This window comes from Megalobrama amblycephala, linkage group LG3 (assembly GCF_018812025.1).
Source record: "Megalobrama amblycephala isolate DHTTF-2021 linkage group LG3, ASM1881202v1, whole genome shotgun sequence".
Classification (NCBI taxonomy): domain Eukaryota; kingdom Metazoa; phylum Chordata; class Actinopteri; order Cypriniformes; family Xenocyprididae; genus Megalobrama; species Megalobrama amblycephala.
Genome location: NC_063046.1, coordinates 20259185 through 20275942, shown reverse-complemented (window position 1 = coordinate 20275942; position 16758 = coordinate 20259185). Strand labels below are relative to the sequence as shown.

The window sequence follows — 16758 nt, the reverse complement described above, 5'->3', positions numbered from 1 at the left end:
TATTGGGTGGTTATGCAATCATTTTTTATTCTTAATATTGTTTGATGCTAATTATTAAATAAGATATCACATATATGATATGTATTTTATTATAGAAATTATAGCATAGAAAATGTCCTGTTATAAAGGATAAAAAGCAGATCCATGTGTGAGATGACAATAAAATACATTCATATATTAGAATTGAATAAACAGTTATATATTGTATAATATAACATTGTGTATATAACTGTAACTATATAACAAATTTAGATACATTAATATAACCATATTGATAATATAACATGCATCTGAATTCCTCTTAAACTAACTAACCCTTGAACATAACCTGCTCCGTTTTTGGAACTGAAAGTTGAGGTTATCCGCTTACTTACTCTTAAACATACCCAGTTATGTCACATAACCTGCTTTCTGAAATACCCCCCAGGTGGCTATAAATTTGTAGGGCTATAGATAGTATTATATATATAAAAAAAACTTTTAAAACGTAATACAAACATACAATAAAAACATAAAAATAATTTTAAAAACTATAAGCTAAATGAAGAGTGAAATAAACATTTCAAATTTGACATTCTCCAAAAAACAAAAAAAAAAAGTTATTTGTAGATAACATTGTCAGTAAAGGGCGTGTTGAGATGAAAAATGTCACATTATGTGTTAAGAAAATAATGAAAAATCATTGTAAATATCCCTTGTGAACAAAATATATTTATTGTGTGTTATTTTCAATAAAATCCTGATATTTAGTCAGGTGGGAAAATCACTTGGTGGAATCGGTTTAAAGTCTCCACATTCAAATCCAACTTTTGTTCTCTCGCCAGTGACTTCATTGCTAGTTGGGATCTGTTTCAGGGCTTGAGGAAGGGAAAATGGCACATTAGCACATAAATGCGCTGTAGTCTTTTGAGGGCAGTCTAGGGAAGCCCTGCCTAAACCACAGGGACTCCTAGGTTGAAGGGGGAATATAACTTCATTATTCACCAAAGGTTTTCTTCACTGGGCCTCCTGAGGATACGGATGAAAGACCGGCTGAGACCAGCTAAATATGACAGACTGGAATATATAAAGAAAAGATGTCCTCTTTTTTGTTAACTTTATTCCTGGAAGTCAATATTTAGCACATAGCTACCTCATAAAATATATATAGGAGATATATAAACACATATGGGAGAAAAGATCTGAAAATTCCATTTGAATTTAATAGGTGGATAATTTAATTCCAAATCGAATTCAGTGGGATCAAATGATTAGGGCAACATTTCTGCTAACACGACAAGTTCAAGTAAGACAACATAGCACTGACCCACTCCATACTGTCTACAGGCACAACAGAGATCAGCAAGGCCTCTTTCTCAACATTTAACACAGTCCCTCTCAAGGCACAACAATCCTCAGTATATACACAGAATTACACAGCAATACAAAATGATTCGACAACTCCATAGGTACAACAGCCTAAATGGCTTTTAATTTAAAGTGCAAAACCTAAATTCTGTATAGGATATCATTTTATGGTAAAGTATGAACCTTTAAGAATGAAGACATCTGAAGACTGGGAGTCGACATAAGATGTACAGGCTATATGTTTATCATTGTCAGACATACTGAAAGAAATAAACTGAAGTAAGTGCATTCCATTCCATTGATGAGTCTGTGGCCTACAGTATTACTAGGCACAAGTTTTACACCGTGACAGTTCCAGCCCCCTACTACTGATAAAGCACATACAATTCTAACGATTCTTAATTCATTATTCATGATTATAAATATAATATCATAAAATTAAGTAATGACGGACAAAAATTAAATTATAAACATTAACATTACACACTTTGGTTATTAAAACAGCTGTGTACAGCTTTGTAGATTAAAATACAGATTCACAAACCCCTGTTATTCAGAAAGTAAAAGATAAAGGCATGAAGTTGATACATAAATACAAAATAAATTAACACACCTTGCTTTTTTGCCAAACACAACAGAGAACAGGAAACGTGCTGCATAGAAGCTTATATATCCTGTACACAGCAAATGCTCCTGACAATCATCATGGATTATTTGTCACCCAATGTAGTGTGTGTGGATTTGTTATGCATAATTTCAAACCCATTGAGAGATAATGGCTGTGACGGAAGGTGTGTGGCCCTAAGCTCATTTTACTTTGTCATCCCAGTCTGAAAAGGGAAGACTTTACTACTACAGTACTCATTCTTGTTTTAAGTTGGATTGGCTCATTTAAAGATTAAAGCTGTGAGAGTAACCATGAAATGATTTGCTGTTCTTTATGTGTGAGTGAGGGAGGAAAGTTTAATAAAAACACTGTTTGACAGACACACCCAGTAGCTCCTTGGAATGTGGTTTATCCTTATATATGTTCAATAGTTGTACATTTTGACAATCACATATGCAGAGATACGTAATACAGGGCAGATAAAAAAAAAACATGGAAAGTGGAATGGTTTTCCTGTGTGAGAAGAACTGCCCTATACACAAAAGAACTGGACTCTACCAACCTTTTCTTAACCCATGTAACCCATGTTTGTGCTATAAAAAATAAAACCAAATTAACAGTCTCTTAGAAAGGAATTGACTGACTTAAAAAGAAAGTCTGGACTGAGGAGGTAAATGCCTGCAGTAAGATGATTAAAGGAAGCGATTCTACAGTTGGGTTGGCTTCCTGCTTTGTGGCTCCCCACCAGAAGGTGGCACTGTTACCAGACTTCTAAGATATACACAAGGATTTCTTCTCTTTCCGGCGGATTGCGCAGCAGGTGGCGGAGGAGGTGGTGGCGGTGGCCTCAAAGACGACATTAGCGGCTGCATTTCTTGCTGCTGCTGAGAGAGGGCACCTTCCTCCTCTTCCTCCTTTTCTGTAGGGAACTTGAACTGCCCTGAACTTGGGGAACTTGTATTACTTCCTGATCCTGCACCACCGCCACTTTTTCCCTTCGGAGGGGTCCGCAAGGGTCCTCCCAGCCTCGAGAGGGCGCTAACCCGTGGGTGCTCTGGAGGAGCGGGAGGAGAAGCCAGGCTCTCCAGAGAGGAGATGCTTTGGTTCCAAGCCTGCTGCAGGTCTATTGGGATAATTTTAGTGGCCTCTACAGACACACATGGAGGGAGGGAACCCACACCACTTTTCCACGGCAGGTTTTTCTCTCCACATGTCAGCGTGGGAGGGGCGGCAACCGGGCTCTGACAAACATCCAGGGCAGCTGGTACTGAGAGAACAGAAAGAAACACAAGGAGATGCAGAAATGTCAGGGATGGATAACAATCAGTTCTCACTTTTTCTTACCATAATCGTGTTCATATCTCACCTGATTTTGGTCTCTCCTTTGGTGTTTCTGGGGCTTTGCGAGCCACAAAAGTGATGCCCACATCATCATCTTTATCTGGTTCAGAAGGATCATGTTTATCCTCCTCAGGTGCCACTGGATCTACAACTGGGTCTATAGACATATGTGCAAAACATGTTACCCACAATGCACAGGGAACTTTAAGTATCAGAACATAGTTTAATTAAATGTGAAACGTAATCATCATTAAGCAGATCCAATGACCAACCTTTATCCTGCCAGCTGACATTTCGCCTTGGTTTTTCATTGGTGTCTTGCTCTTTTGCATCTGACCCTTTCCTCTGTAATACGATATTATCAATATTTTAAAATTGTGGGAGGGAGAACAAATAAGTTAAATATATATAAATATTAAAGGTTCCGTTTTTCGTGGTTTTTTGAAGCTTTGATTGTGTTTATAGTGTGCAATATAACATGTGTTCATGTTTCGCGTGTAAAAAAACACAGTATTTTTCACATAATTTACTTATCTGTATACCGCTGTTTCCACTGTCATAAAAACGGGCTGATGACTTCCTTGTTCTATGAAGTCCCTCCTTCAGAAATACGTAACGAGTTCTGATTGTGCCAGCGGTTCCTGTGTTGTGATTCGACAGCTCTGAGCGCACCGTGCCCGGAAAAGTCACGCCTCTTACCATAACGTGGAGATGCACGCGCTCAGTGTTATTGTAAACATGTCTTTAATTTTACCCTATCAATTTGAGCCGGAATCAGACCCGGTGATTGGACTGCGGGATGAAAATAACAGCGTTTCGACGACATGGCGACAAACACACTCTACAAACGCAACTCTTGTGTATTCCTGTGGGCGGAGGTTAGTCAAAAAACTGTTTTAGTGACGTCATTAAAGAAGGAAGTAGAGGGATGTAGTCCAAACTGGCCATTCGATGTAGGCGACTTCTGTTAAATAAAATATCTCGCTTGGCATTGAACTTTGAGCTTTAAAATTTTACAGATTTTATTTATACTCTAACAACAACACACTAACTAAAGTTTGAAACATGGGATCACGAAGAACGGGACCTTTAAAGTTTTTGAAGTAAGTCTCTTGCTTACCAAGGCTACATTTATTTGAATAATAAACAATAATATTGTGAAATATTAAATTAATTTAAAAATAAAATGTATTACAAATCTATTTGAAATATATGCATATAGTATAAAATGTAATTTATTTCTGTGATGTCAATGCTGAATTTTCAGCATCATTACTCCAGTCTTCAGTGTCACATGATCCTTCAGAAATTATTCTAATATGCTGATCTAGTGCTCAAGTAACATTATTATCAATGTTGAAAACATTATTTGATATAAAGTTCAAAATAACAGAATTTTATGTGCATTATAAATGTATTTACTGTCACTTAAGTAATTTATATATATATATATATATATATATATATATATGTGACAGTAAAGACATTTATAATGCATATAAAAATATATATCTATATATACACAAACATTACATTAAACATTCCCTCTCACTTTCTCTCAATATCATGCACATTCACAGACATTAGCAAGCCATCACTCATGATATATATCAGTAACTACAAACATTAACCTTGTCTCTACATTGCCTTTGGGCAGTTGACCTTACACACACGCATATTTGTCTGTCATAGACTACCATGGCCTCCCTCAGGTCCAGCTAACTCAATTTAAGAGTGGTTTTCTGCAGTTTTGAGCCCTTGCCTTTTTCTGACTGCGGTCCTTCTTGTGACGCTTGTAGCGAGTGGATTTAAAGGATTCCAGACGGTTGCGCATATTCCTCTGGAACACCTCCCTATCCTGTCTCTCTTTTTCACCCACTGTCATGAAGTGGCGACTATAGTGGGACTGGTACTGCAGGTACAGAGAAGGAGATGTCAACTGAAGCAAACACATCATACAAAGTATCACCCATTTTACTGATGCAATATCATGCTTCAGAGATCTTTATAGTGAGAGGGTGAGCATGTGTGGCACGTTCTGTACCCGTCTCCTGGGTTTGTAGAGGTTTCCAGCAAGCACATGATGTGTCTCTAGCTCTTCCTCTATCTTGGCTCCTGGCACTGTGTCAATCACCTGGAGGTCTAGACACACCCCACTGCCGTTCTCTCTCCTGAGGGATCACACACAGAGACCCAGATAGTTACAGGAACCAACATGCATGAAACACATGTACACTTACACCACAGATATGCACAAAAACATGTCTGCACACACTAACACACATTCAAAAAAAATGTTGTCTGGAAATTTAAAAAAAAAAAAGGAGCTAAATATAATTTTTAATTAGTATTTTGGATTTTTTTTGTCCAAACATTCTTAAAACAAAATTTATTTCCTTGATATTCTGTATTAAGTCTATCTTAACATAAGTGTATACAAGTTTCAAATAGTTTTAAGCACAAAACTTAAGAAAGCACTTAATAATAAGATTTTTTTAAAAACTAACTTTCAACTATTTGCCAAAGGGGTAAAAAAAACCCTGCTAAAGTCATGATACCATTCAAAATGCTGGGGTCAGTATTTTTGTTAAAGAAATTAATACTTCTGTTCATTGAGAATGCATTAAACTGATCAAAAGTGACAGTTAATGCATTTATAATGTTTAAAAGATTTCTATTTCAAATAAATGTTCTTTTGAACTCCCTGTTCATCATAATACAGCTTTACCATCACAGAAATAAAAAATTAATTTTAAAATACAAAAAAAGTAATTTCACCCAAAAAAACAAAACAAAACAAAAAAAGTAATCAAATTAATGCAGCTTTACTGAGCATAAGAGTCTATATTTGGTGGTTTATATTTATATTTTCAAGGACTTTTAAATGTTTTTTTGGGCAAAAAGATAAAAAATACTGTTTTTTATCTTTTTTGTGCGTGATGTTCACAAACACAAACATACTCACAGGTAGTTAGTAACATTTGTGACCTCTGGGAAAGAGGTTCTGCTGGCCATGGAAGGCAGAGAGAGTCTAGCAGAGGTCAACACATTCCCACCCTGAGAGAGAGACAGAGAAAAAGCATCAAATATTAAACATTATATAGTGCTTGATTCTGATTGGCTAATACATACAGTATCAAGCTATTGATTGATGTTCCTTAAATGCCCAGCTATGTAGTAGTTACAGTTTAGTATCGCTTATCATCTCCAAACGCTTCCATTACTGAAAATGAATGCTCAACTGCGGTGGTAATACAGACACAATGCAAAGTGCACATTCATTTTCAATAATTCAGCAGTCTCAGTGTAGATGTAATTCAGCTCTCTGTTCTTCATTCTCCATATAGATGGTTACTCTTACCACAAATATCTCTGGCATATGGCTGACTAATCATTCTTGATATGCATAAGCAATCAAGCATTATGTTTTAAACAGTCTGTTCTGCAATCTTACCAAATAACCTTACAGTTCACTGAAAACATATACACAGTAAGTACAAAACCATGGGAAAGACATGCAGAAATTTGACTAATATACAGAAAAAAGTAAACAAAAAACTCTTTTTTTTTAATTGTTATAGCTGATACATTTATTTTTTCCCTTCTCAAATTAAATGAATAATTCTGTGCCTCTTTCACTGGGTGGTCCGAAAGAGAACAGAGGTTTCTCTATCTCTCAATCTTGTGCTAATATTAGCTTGATAACTACTCTCAGGAAGCCGAGCTCTATGAAACTCAAGGGTACAGGAAATGATCTCGCTGGAAGACAAGCATCATGCATGACTAAAGTTCCAGGTGTTATAAAACTTTTCTGATCAAGCACATTGTTTCTTTCAGTTCAATAGAGATGTGAAGATAAATTATTTAAAAGGTGAATCAAACATCACAAATGACAAATTATTTCTAAACACCAAACTAACTAAAAAAAGAATCAAGCGGGAGTAATTTAACACTTATGATGTACTATGATGTCTATACATTCATGTAAAAATATATGATATCACTCTACTGGAGGCTCTTCTTTCTCTTTCCTCTTTAACTCTCTCTGTATGATACCATCTCTGAGTATTTTTGTAGATATGTTTGATGTTGCAGCTGACAGGTATCAGATGCCTACAAAGGGCCAGTATTGGCAGAGACACTGTGGCGTCAGAGTAACTAACAAAGGGAGGAATTATCCTCTGCTCTTCTCAAACGACTCTCTTGAGCCTGAGAAAAGATCTCAGTGTTTCCTCTGCTCAATGCTATAATCCAGGGGCTTTCAGTCTTTAAAGGCCCAGGGACCCCCTAACCAGGCTCTCAGTTAACCCACAGACCCCCAGAATAAAAAAAATAAAATAAAAAAAAAATGTAGTATAACTTTATTAACATTAATTAACATTACTACAATTGATTAATGTTCATTCAAAAGTTTAGAAATAAAAATCTTGGCACAAATCCATAGGTGTGAGTGAGTGAGTCTGAATGAGGAAACACTAGAAGCAGCTGAAAATAAAAGTAGTTTTAATAGTGGTTTTAAAGCAGTGTTATTGTTATATTGCACAGCAGTGAGGTTTTTAACCTAGTACTGATTGTGTTTTTGTTTTGTTTTTTTGGCTGTGGGCACCATCTAGTGGTCAACAATTTCAATACAACAATAATACTTATGGAAGAACCCCTTACAAAAAAGGTAGATGGTATCACTCGCATCAGTTTGGTATATACCATGGTACTAAATTATTATTATTTTCAAGTATGATGGTATAACATCCCAACAAATTTGGAAGTACCATTTTTAATGACAACCTAATCCATCTTCATCCAGAGCAAACTTTCTAACAAACATCCTTATAAAAATAACTGCTGACAAACTGTACCTGATAAACGGCATCATTAGACTTTTACCTGATCAATGACGCTGATGGCATCTCGGATGTTGATTTTCTGATAGGCCTCCCACAGTTCACTTTTATGGTACACAGATTTTCTCAACAGCAACTTACTCAAATAGTTCTTGTCAAATTGCTCCCACCTACAATTAAAAAAAAAACAACAACAACAAAAAAAAAAACAATGAAGTTATTAACGCACCATTGCATTCTTTTAGCTCTTGTATATTGACGAGTACACCTCTCATCATGAGAACGGACACAGTTATCTATCAATCTTTGCTAAGTGCAACTCACTTGTCCCTCCAGTGATGGTAGCCATTCAGACCAGCAATGTCCTCCACAGCTGTCAGAATGTGGTCAAAGGCCTGAAGACAAGAGCAGACACGTTTAGTGCTTCTGTAAATTATTTATGGCTTTTTTATTTGAAGAATCTTCATCTCTACAGACATTTATATTTATTTTTTAGCATCCAGGGCTATTTTTAAGTGCACTTGAGATAAAATCTTACATCTTTTGCAGACATTTAAAAAAATCTATGGCTGTTTTTCAAAATATTTCTTTGTAAATAAATTAGACATCGGCATTGGTGAGCAGTTCAGTCTCAAGGATACAACACCACACTATCTTAAAGGGATAGTTCACCCAAAAATGAAAATGATGTCATCATTTACTCCCCCTCAAGTGTGTTCTGTACACAAAGGAAGATATTTGGAAGAATGTTTGTTACCAAGCAGATCTCGCCCCCATTGACTACCATAGTAAGGAAAAATATATATATATACTATGGTAGTCAATGGGGGACGAGATCTGCTTGGTAACAAACATTCTTCCAAATATCTTCCTTTGTGTACAGAACACAGAAATTTATACAGGTTTTGAACAACTTGAGGGGGAGTAAATGATAACAGAATTTTAATTTTTGGGTGAACTATGCCTTAAAATTGTGTGGTGTTATTGGTGCCCTAGAACCAGTTTTTACAAGATGTAATATAAGTCTAAGGTGTCCCCTGAATGTGTCTGTGAAGTTTCAGCTCAAAATACCCCATAGATTTTTTTTAATTAAGTTTTTTAACTGCCTATTTTGGGGCATCATTAACTATGCACCGATTCAGGCTGCGGCCCCTTTAAATCGCGCGCTCCCTGCCCCCCAAGCTATCGACTATAATACAGTGCATTTACAAAGTTCACACAGCTAATATAACCCTCAAATGGATCTTTACAAGATGTTCGTCATGCATACTGCATGTATGCGTCAGATCATGTGAGTATAGTATTTATTTGGATGTTTACATTTGATTCTGAATGAGTTTGAGGCTGTGCTTCGTGGCTAAAGCTAACATTACACACTGTTGGAGAGATTTATAAAGAATGAAGTTGTGTTTGTGCATTTTACAGACTGCAAGTGTTTAAAAATGAAAATAGCGATGCTCTTTTGTCTCCGTGAATACAGTAAGAAACTATGTAACTTTAACCACATTTAACAGTACATTAGCAACATGCTAACAAAATATTTAGAAAGACAATTCACAAATATCACTAAAAATATCATGATATCATGGATCATGTCAGTTATTATTGCTCCATCTGCCATTTTTCACGTATTGTTCTTGCTTGCTTACCTAGTCTGATGATTCAGCTGTGCACAGATCCAGACGTTAATACTGGCTGCCCTTGTGTAATGCCTTGAACATGGGCTGGCATATGCAAATATTGGGGGCGTACATATTAATGATCCCGACTGTTACATAACAGTCGGTGTTATGTTGAGATTCGCCTGTTTTTCGAAGGTCTTTTAAACAAATGAGATTTACATAAGAAGGAGGAAACAGTGGTGTTTGAGACTTACTGTATGTCATTTCCATGTACTGAACTCTTGTTATTTAACTATGCCAAGGTAAATTCAATTTTTGATTCTAGGGCACCTTTAAAATCTGTTTGGTCTATACAACTTTGGGAAACTGCTACTTTTCAAGAGAATATCTCCACTATCCTCCTTCATTTTCTCAGAATCTCTCCTATATTATTTCAAATCTCTTCTGTCAGCTCAGCTACACTACAGCCTATCTTTAGCCCAGGCTTTAGAGAGCTCAGCAGGTAGCCCTGAGTCCCAGAGTGTGCATACAGCAGCAGGGTGTGTAAGGCCTTCAGAAAGATGATGAGGTAAATGGCAAGGCACCGTGTGACCTCTGCCTGTGTGTGCACATCTATTTGTGGAAAGGCAAAAAAGAGCTGTGATGATTAATTCATTGGAGGGAAGAGTCTAACGTCAGTCTTTCTGTGGCAATGCTGCTGTTTCAGTCATCAGATCACAAGCACTGCACAGATAGCAAGGTCAACATCATCACTCACACATTTCACCACAGGCATTCAAGCAGGGACAGAGGGAGACAGGTGATAAGAAACAGAGACGGAAAAGAGGTGAGAGAATTGGAAGTGATATTGACTCACACGCTCGTGGATCTCTTCGTTGATGGTAGGTTTTCTGTTTGTGCTGCGAGGCACTTTCAACCATTTCACTAAAGGCTTGATGGTTAAACCCTAGGAGGGAAGATTTGGAAAATGTCAACAAAACAGAAAGAGGGGACCATCCAAATCAAAATAATACTAAATATCACAGCTCACATTTTTAGTAGCGGCAATAAAATTGGTCTTTTAACTTAATTAAGCAATATCACACCAGAAAAAAATGTTTTCCGAATATCAGCACAGCTGTCATTGCCTGTGCCTGAATTTAGACCAAAAGCGTGATCGTGAGTGTGATACTGAGATAGTATTGATATTGAGTGTGATATTTGCAACAAACAGTTAAATAAGTTATGTTAATCTTATTAACACAGTTAATCCTGCGTAACTTACATTTAAGACACAATATTGTGAATACCAGTAAAAGAAGTTTTAAAATGAAGCACAAGGATAATCATAATCAACTTGTTATGCATCTCTGAGCAACACAATAGGGGTGATTCGTATCTAAATGAATCACTGTTTTTGAACAAATCGTTTTAGTGAATGATTCAAAGACTAACTCATAGAAGATTAGTTCCTGAACTACAAAGGTGTAAAATGTACTGAGAAACTGTACTAAGTTAAAATACAACAACTATATATATGTAAATGTACTCAATTAAAAATGTTATTAATTTATTTGTACTTAAGTACTACTCTTACTTTTTCTGTTTTTTTACTATAATGTTATATGGAAGAAAAAGTAATAGTAGTATGCGGTTCCAAATTCAGCAACTGTTTTCAAACAAATCGGTTGAGTGATGGCTCGCTCATAAAGACAGTGGTTGAATTCTGAATCGCATACATTTATATGGTAGAAATAGTATGAATATTATGCTAATATGCAATTCAGAATTCAGCCAGCCGCTTTTGTTCCTTAATGAATCAGTGTTTTTGAATGATTTGGCTGAATGAATGATTCAATGACTAACTTGTTGCCACCTACTGGCATATTGATATAACCTGCAGAAGGATTTGCTAAAAAATCCCCACCACTAAGGCCCTGTCCACACGAACACGGGTATTTTCAAAATATTTTCTATGCGGTTTGGCCGTTCGTCCACACACAAATGCAGTATACGTTCACTGAAACCAAACTTTTTTGAAAACTCCTGCCAGGGTGAAGATTTTTAGAAACTCTTGTTGCACTGCTGTCGTGTAGATAACGTGTAGGAAATTTTGGCTTGTGACGTCAGAACCAGAAATAACCTTTTTTCCAGGCTTCTGATTGGCCAACACGAATTTATGGTTAGGGTTATATTGCCACCTGTTGGTTTGACATGCTCTTGACAGCGCTTCATAGCGTGATTTTGCGTATTCATGTGGACGCAAAAATACCCATGTACGTGTGGACTAGGCCTAAGACAGTCTGTGTCAAAATGTCAAAATGTATATTATTTGTAATACCCAATAAAAAACAAAACAAGTTTTTCCACAGCTACCTGTTTCAGAAAAAACAACAATGCATACTTGTCTAACAAGCACACATATTTGTGGGATCTGTGAAAAGATGAGTTCCTAACCAAAGCTTAGTATTATATCCTGATGATTTCAGCAGTCAAATATTCTGTGACACGTTGGATACACCATTATGACATTGACAACTCACGCATGGACACTCTAGAGATTCTCCAGCCATGAATAATGAATGAAATTGGAATAGGGTAAAAAGGCTGGCACTGGCGCGCACACTCACACACACACATATACACATGGGCACCATCAAAATCACTCCATTCATCATAATTAGCATCTCTGCTTCACAGCAGCTTTTGGAAATAACAGCAATTTGACACAGCAGTGGGGAAATGTCATTCCTTCAAGGCAATTACCTGCATGCTACCCACACACATACAAGTAATAATAATCACAGCCTGAGGAAAGATGAAACACTTCTATCAACACAACATGATTCTGTAAATGTGAAAAGGGAGGAAAACACAAACAGGCAGGAATACAGATATTTCTAAAAGAGTTACCTGAAACATGACTGTGAAGAAAACCACAACTATGGTTGTTGCCACAAAGTAGTCTTTAGCCTTCACCTGTTCTTTGTCTAAAAGAACTACCAGAGCAAAGGCCACAGCTCCTCTGAGACCGCCATACGACATCACCACTTGATCAATCTTGTCAAGCGGAACCAGTCTAAACCAGTTCAGGAACCAAGTCTGCCCTACTACACCTGCAAATAACATGTTGAGCAAATACATATGCCAAGTGTTAGAGCTGAGGCTATTAAAAATTGTAAATGTATAGTGCAAGACTAATTTGGCATCTCAACCTATTTTAAATGACAAAAGTAATTACATGAAAATCAGATGAAAATACAAGGTACATTTTCAGCTTACATGGTTTAGGGGAAAATATCTGATGTATGTAGCCAAAGTGAAAGTTAATTGTGAAGCACAATTCACTGTGAGTGAAGAGATTCTAGTTAGAGTTCTCTTTTTCTTTTTCTTCGTTTTTAACTTCAGCAACCAAATATTACCAAAAAATACAATGTGACTACCATGTTTTTTTAGAATAGAATAGAATAGAATAGAATAGAATAGAATAGAACTCTCTCTTACCTATGGCTCTGAAGACTAAAATAAATATGAGCGTGCTGACAACAAGGCCGGTGTCCCAGGCCCATTTGGACTTGTCCACAGCTGAGATACCCAAAAAGATGAATATGATTGTCTCTGCAATGCTGGCCAGGGTTTTCATAGTGTACTTCACGGTGGTCCGGGACTTCTGGGATATATTGGCTTCAACATACTTGTTGCAGCCAATGCCACAGAAAGTCATCCTGTTATGAATCAACAATAACATATATAATGTTGATAGAATAATAGAACACAATAGATGTATTTCTATACATAGAAAATTGAAAATCATAAATATAATAGTTTAGAGTTTAATAGATAAGCTGTTATTGTCCTTAGGAATTGTTTCTGACCTTTGCACCTTTGGATTGATGTCTATATTCATACAGAGATATCCCTGTATTTACATTCCATAAACATATATACATACACATTCCATACACACAAGTTAGGTTTAGAGAGGAATTACATTGTGCTTTGTGTTATACGAGTCACTCTGCATTACTCACTGAACAGACCAGAAACAACGAAGAGAGCAGAATTAAATTTATGAGATTAGATTTAAATCATCCAGTCTCACATGACCTTTTCTCCTTATCTTTAAATCCTATTGTGGCTTATTTCAATTCTAATTCCATACCACCTTCTGCAGTAAGTGTGATAAAGAGCCATGAGGGGGCGCTCCAAGCACTGCATTAGTATATGCTTACAAAATCAGCAGACAAACAGGCATTTTTACTTTAATTCATATGTGAGGGAATTCATTCCTTCATATCTTGTAGTACTGATTCCTGTCCTTAAAGCATCTTGTATCCAAGCATGACTCTGCATCTTGAAAACTGTTCTATTGCTGTGCTAAGCAATACTGAAATGGGTTAATAATCTAATTCCTCTGCTCATAATCTCATTATGTGATTTATGACCGCCACGAAAACTACTGAGATTTACGGCTCTGCACACATGGTTTGAAAACAATATGGGGAAAAAAAGTTCAAATTGGCCATGGATATATTCATAAACAACATCATGTTTTCATCGTCATATGCACAGATATACAGCTCACACAAACGAACACACTCACTGGTTCTCATTCATTGTATCAAATCCCTGACCCTGATGTTTCCATTCTCTTTTCTCTATTATGCTCATATTTGTCTCTCTCTTTTTCACTGTAGTACTCTTAAGGCATGAATCATTCCCCTCTCAGCATTAATCCTGTCATTTAACTTCTCGTCATTTTAAATGTCACAATTTTTGTCACAGAGTTGCACAGACACACAATTCTTTTTCTATCATAATGGGGAACTTCCATTGATTTCTGTATTTTTATACTAAGCTACTGATATTTCTATCCCTCATCCTCACACAAATCTTTTTGCATTTCACAATATCAGTCGTATTTTTCATTTTGTATATTATTTGTCTTCTGAATTCATTTCATGGTTTGTGTACAATATAAATAAAGATGAAATTTACAAATATGCAGAGAATCAATTTCAAATATGTCAATTTATTAAGATGAGTATGCTAGCAGTGGCAATACTCACGAAAGAATGGCGGACAGAGAGAAGAGTTCTGCCGTCAGGTAGGCCAGATAAACCAATAGGAAGACAAACAGTGGCTCTATGATGCGCACCTTCTTTGTAAAACGAGTGACAAAGGCCAGAATAACGGCAAAGATGAGCCCAACCAAAGTCCCTCCAATACTGACAATGAGGAAGGAGACTGGAATAATTGTAGGAATGAAAAAAGTAGGTGTTTAATGTAAATTTAAATAATATGGTGTGAAAGAAACAACTGACACATTTCGCACTTACCAATTCCTTTAAAATAGTCTGCGGTGTAAACATTTCCTGGTCCCACTTCCACAAAGGATATATACACTTTATATAAGACCTGTTGAGAGAATTATAAATGCATCTCTCCAATACTAAAAATTTAAAAGACAAAAATACAATAAATATTAAAACATTAAAAAAAAACACTACTGTTCAAAATTTGGGGGGCAGCAAGATTTTTTAATGCTTTTGAAAGAAGTCTCTTTCAAAAATGCTCACCAAGACTGCATTTATTAGATCAAAATTCAGTAAACACAGTAGTATTTTGAAATATTACAATTTAAAATAAGTGTTTTGTATTTTATTATAGTTTAAAATGGAATTCATTCCTGTGATGACAAGCTGAATTTTCAGCAGCCATTACTCAGTGTCACATGATCTGATTTGGTGCTCAAGAAACATTTCTTATTTTTTTTTATTATTATATCTGATGAAAACAGTTGTGCTGCTTAATATCTTGTGGAAACTGTGATACATTTTTCATCGGGATTCTATGATGAATAGAAAAAAGTGATGATAGTCACTTTAGGTTAACTTTAATGCATCCTAAAAAGTATTAAATTCTTCCAAAAGCAATCTTAATGACCCCTTAATTTTGAACAGTAGTGTAGTGACCTAAAATGACATTTAAAGCTAATGGAGAAAGTGCTTGGACAGATCGAAAGCACATCTCTAATTGTTCCCCATAATGGCAATAGTAGATTTCCTATTAGGCACATCAGATGAAGTAATATGCAGAGTGTTGTCCATCTGAAGGTTCTCATGATTACCTTGAATAATTAACCTGTCTTACAAATGGCCATTAGACCAGTAGCACAAGAGGCTGAGCCTACCATTTCACTCCTCAAAAAACATAACTAAATGAATTATGTTATCCAGTAGCTTTGATAATGAATGCATAAAGAAGAGGCTGCCCCTGTTCACCATGAGCAATTCTGCTTGTTATTTGTTGAGAAGACTTTTGTTCAGTCTGTTATTCAGTGCCTATCAATAACAACAAGCGTCTAATTAACAATAGATTAGTTTGATTACAAAGTCAATGCAGGATCTTCAGTAACAAACTCTAGACGTTAAGTGCATGCTGGTTTGAGTGGTTTCCACTGCATTTTAGACAGATTGAGATAGTGGCTCTCAATTCAATCAGTGTCATGACCATATTTATTGGCACATATTCACATTTTCACTCTGAATAACCTGACCTCAAGTGCTAACTGACCTTCCTGTAAACACACACACAATCACACTATAATCTGCTACCACTTCTACACTAAAGCCTGGTGGGAACCTGCTCAAGAGTTCAGAATCCCTAGAATGTGACCGTGGTAACTTTACACATAATCTGATGCATAAAAAAGAGATTTAAGATAAAAATCTTGTAACAACCTGGATCAAAAAGCAGTAACATAAAGAGAACAAAAGACAATGATTAGGCTTAATAAGAAGTTATTTATTGAAACATGCCTAGGGAAATGCTTAAAAAGTTGTTTTTGTAATGTATATTTATTTACATTACGAATGAAGTACACACTAATCAGCTTAGAAAGAAGGATCTTTGAATATTGTCTTGGACAAAGGGGGGCTAAGAGTCAAAATGGTTGAGAACCACTGTCTTAGACTACTTAAAGGGATAGTTCACCCAAAAATGAAAATTCGGAAATAAT

General features: G+C 36.1%; 1 protein-coding gene across 3 annotated transcripts in view; it reads right to left on the bottom strand.

Annotated features, from left to right (window-relative positions):
- Window positions 1-1180: 1180 nt before the first annotated feature.
- slc9a5 (solute carrier family 9 member A5) overlaps window positions 1181-16758 on the bottom strand; it is a 31119-nt gene continuing 15541 nt past the window's right edge. For all 3 annotated transcript variants that reach the window (XM_048184587.1, XM_048184588.1, XM_048184589.1), the window contains 13 exons: window positions 15077-15155; window positions 14807-14984; window positions 13242-13462; window positions 12651-12853; window positions 10615-10704; window positions 8461-8531; window positions 8180-8306; window positions 6261-6352; window positions 5340-5466; window positions 5058-5207; window positions 3568-3640; window positions 3321-3452; window positions 1181-3221 (listed from right to left, as the gene is read on the bottom strand). In XM_048184587.1, coding sequence (XP_048040544.1) covers window positions 2662-3221; window positions 3321-3452; window positions 3568-3640; window positions 5058-5207; window positions 5340-5466; window positions 6261-6352; window positions 8180-8306; window positions 8461-8531; window positions 10615-10704; window positions 12651-12853; window positions 13242-13462; window positions 14807-14984; window positions 15077-15155 — 2103 coding nt within the window. In that variant the 3' untranslated portion in view covers window positions 1181-2661. The remainder of the gene's footprint in view (window positions 3222-3320; window positions 3453-3567; window positions 3641-5057; window positions 5208-5339; window positions 5467-6260; window positions 6353-8179; window positions 8307-8460; window positions 8532-10614; window positions 10705-12650; window positions 12854-13241; window positions 13463-14806; window positions 14985-15076; window positions 15156-16758) is intronic.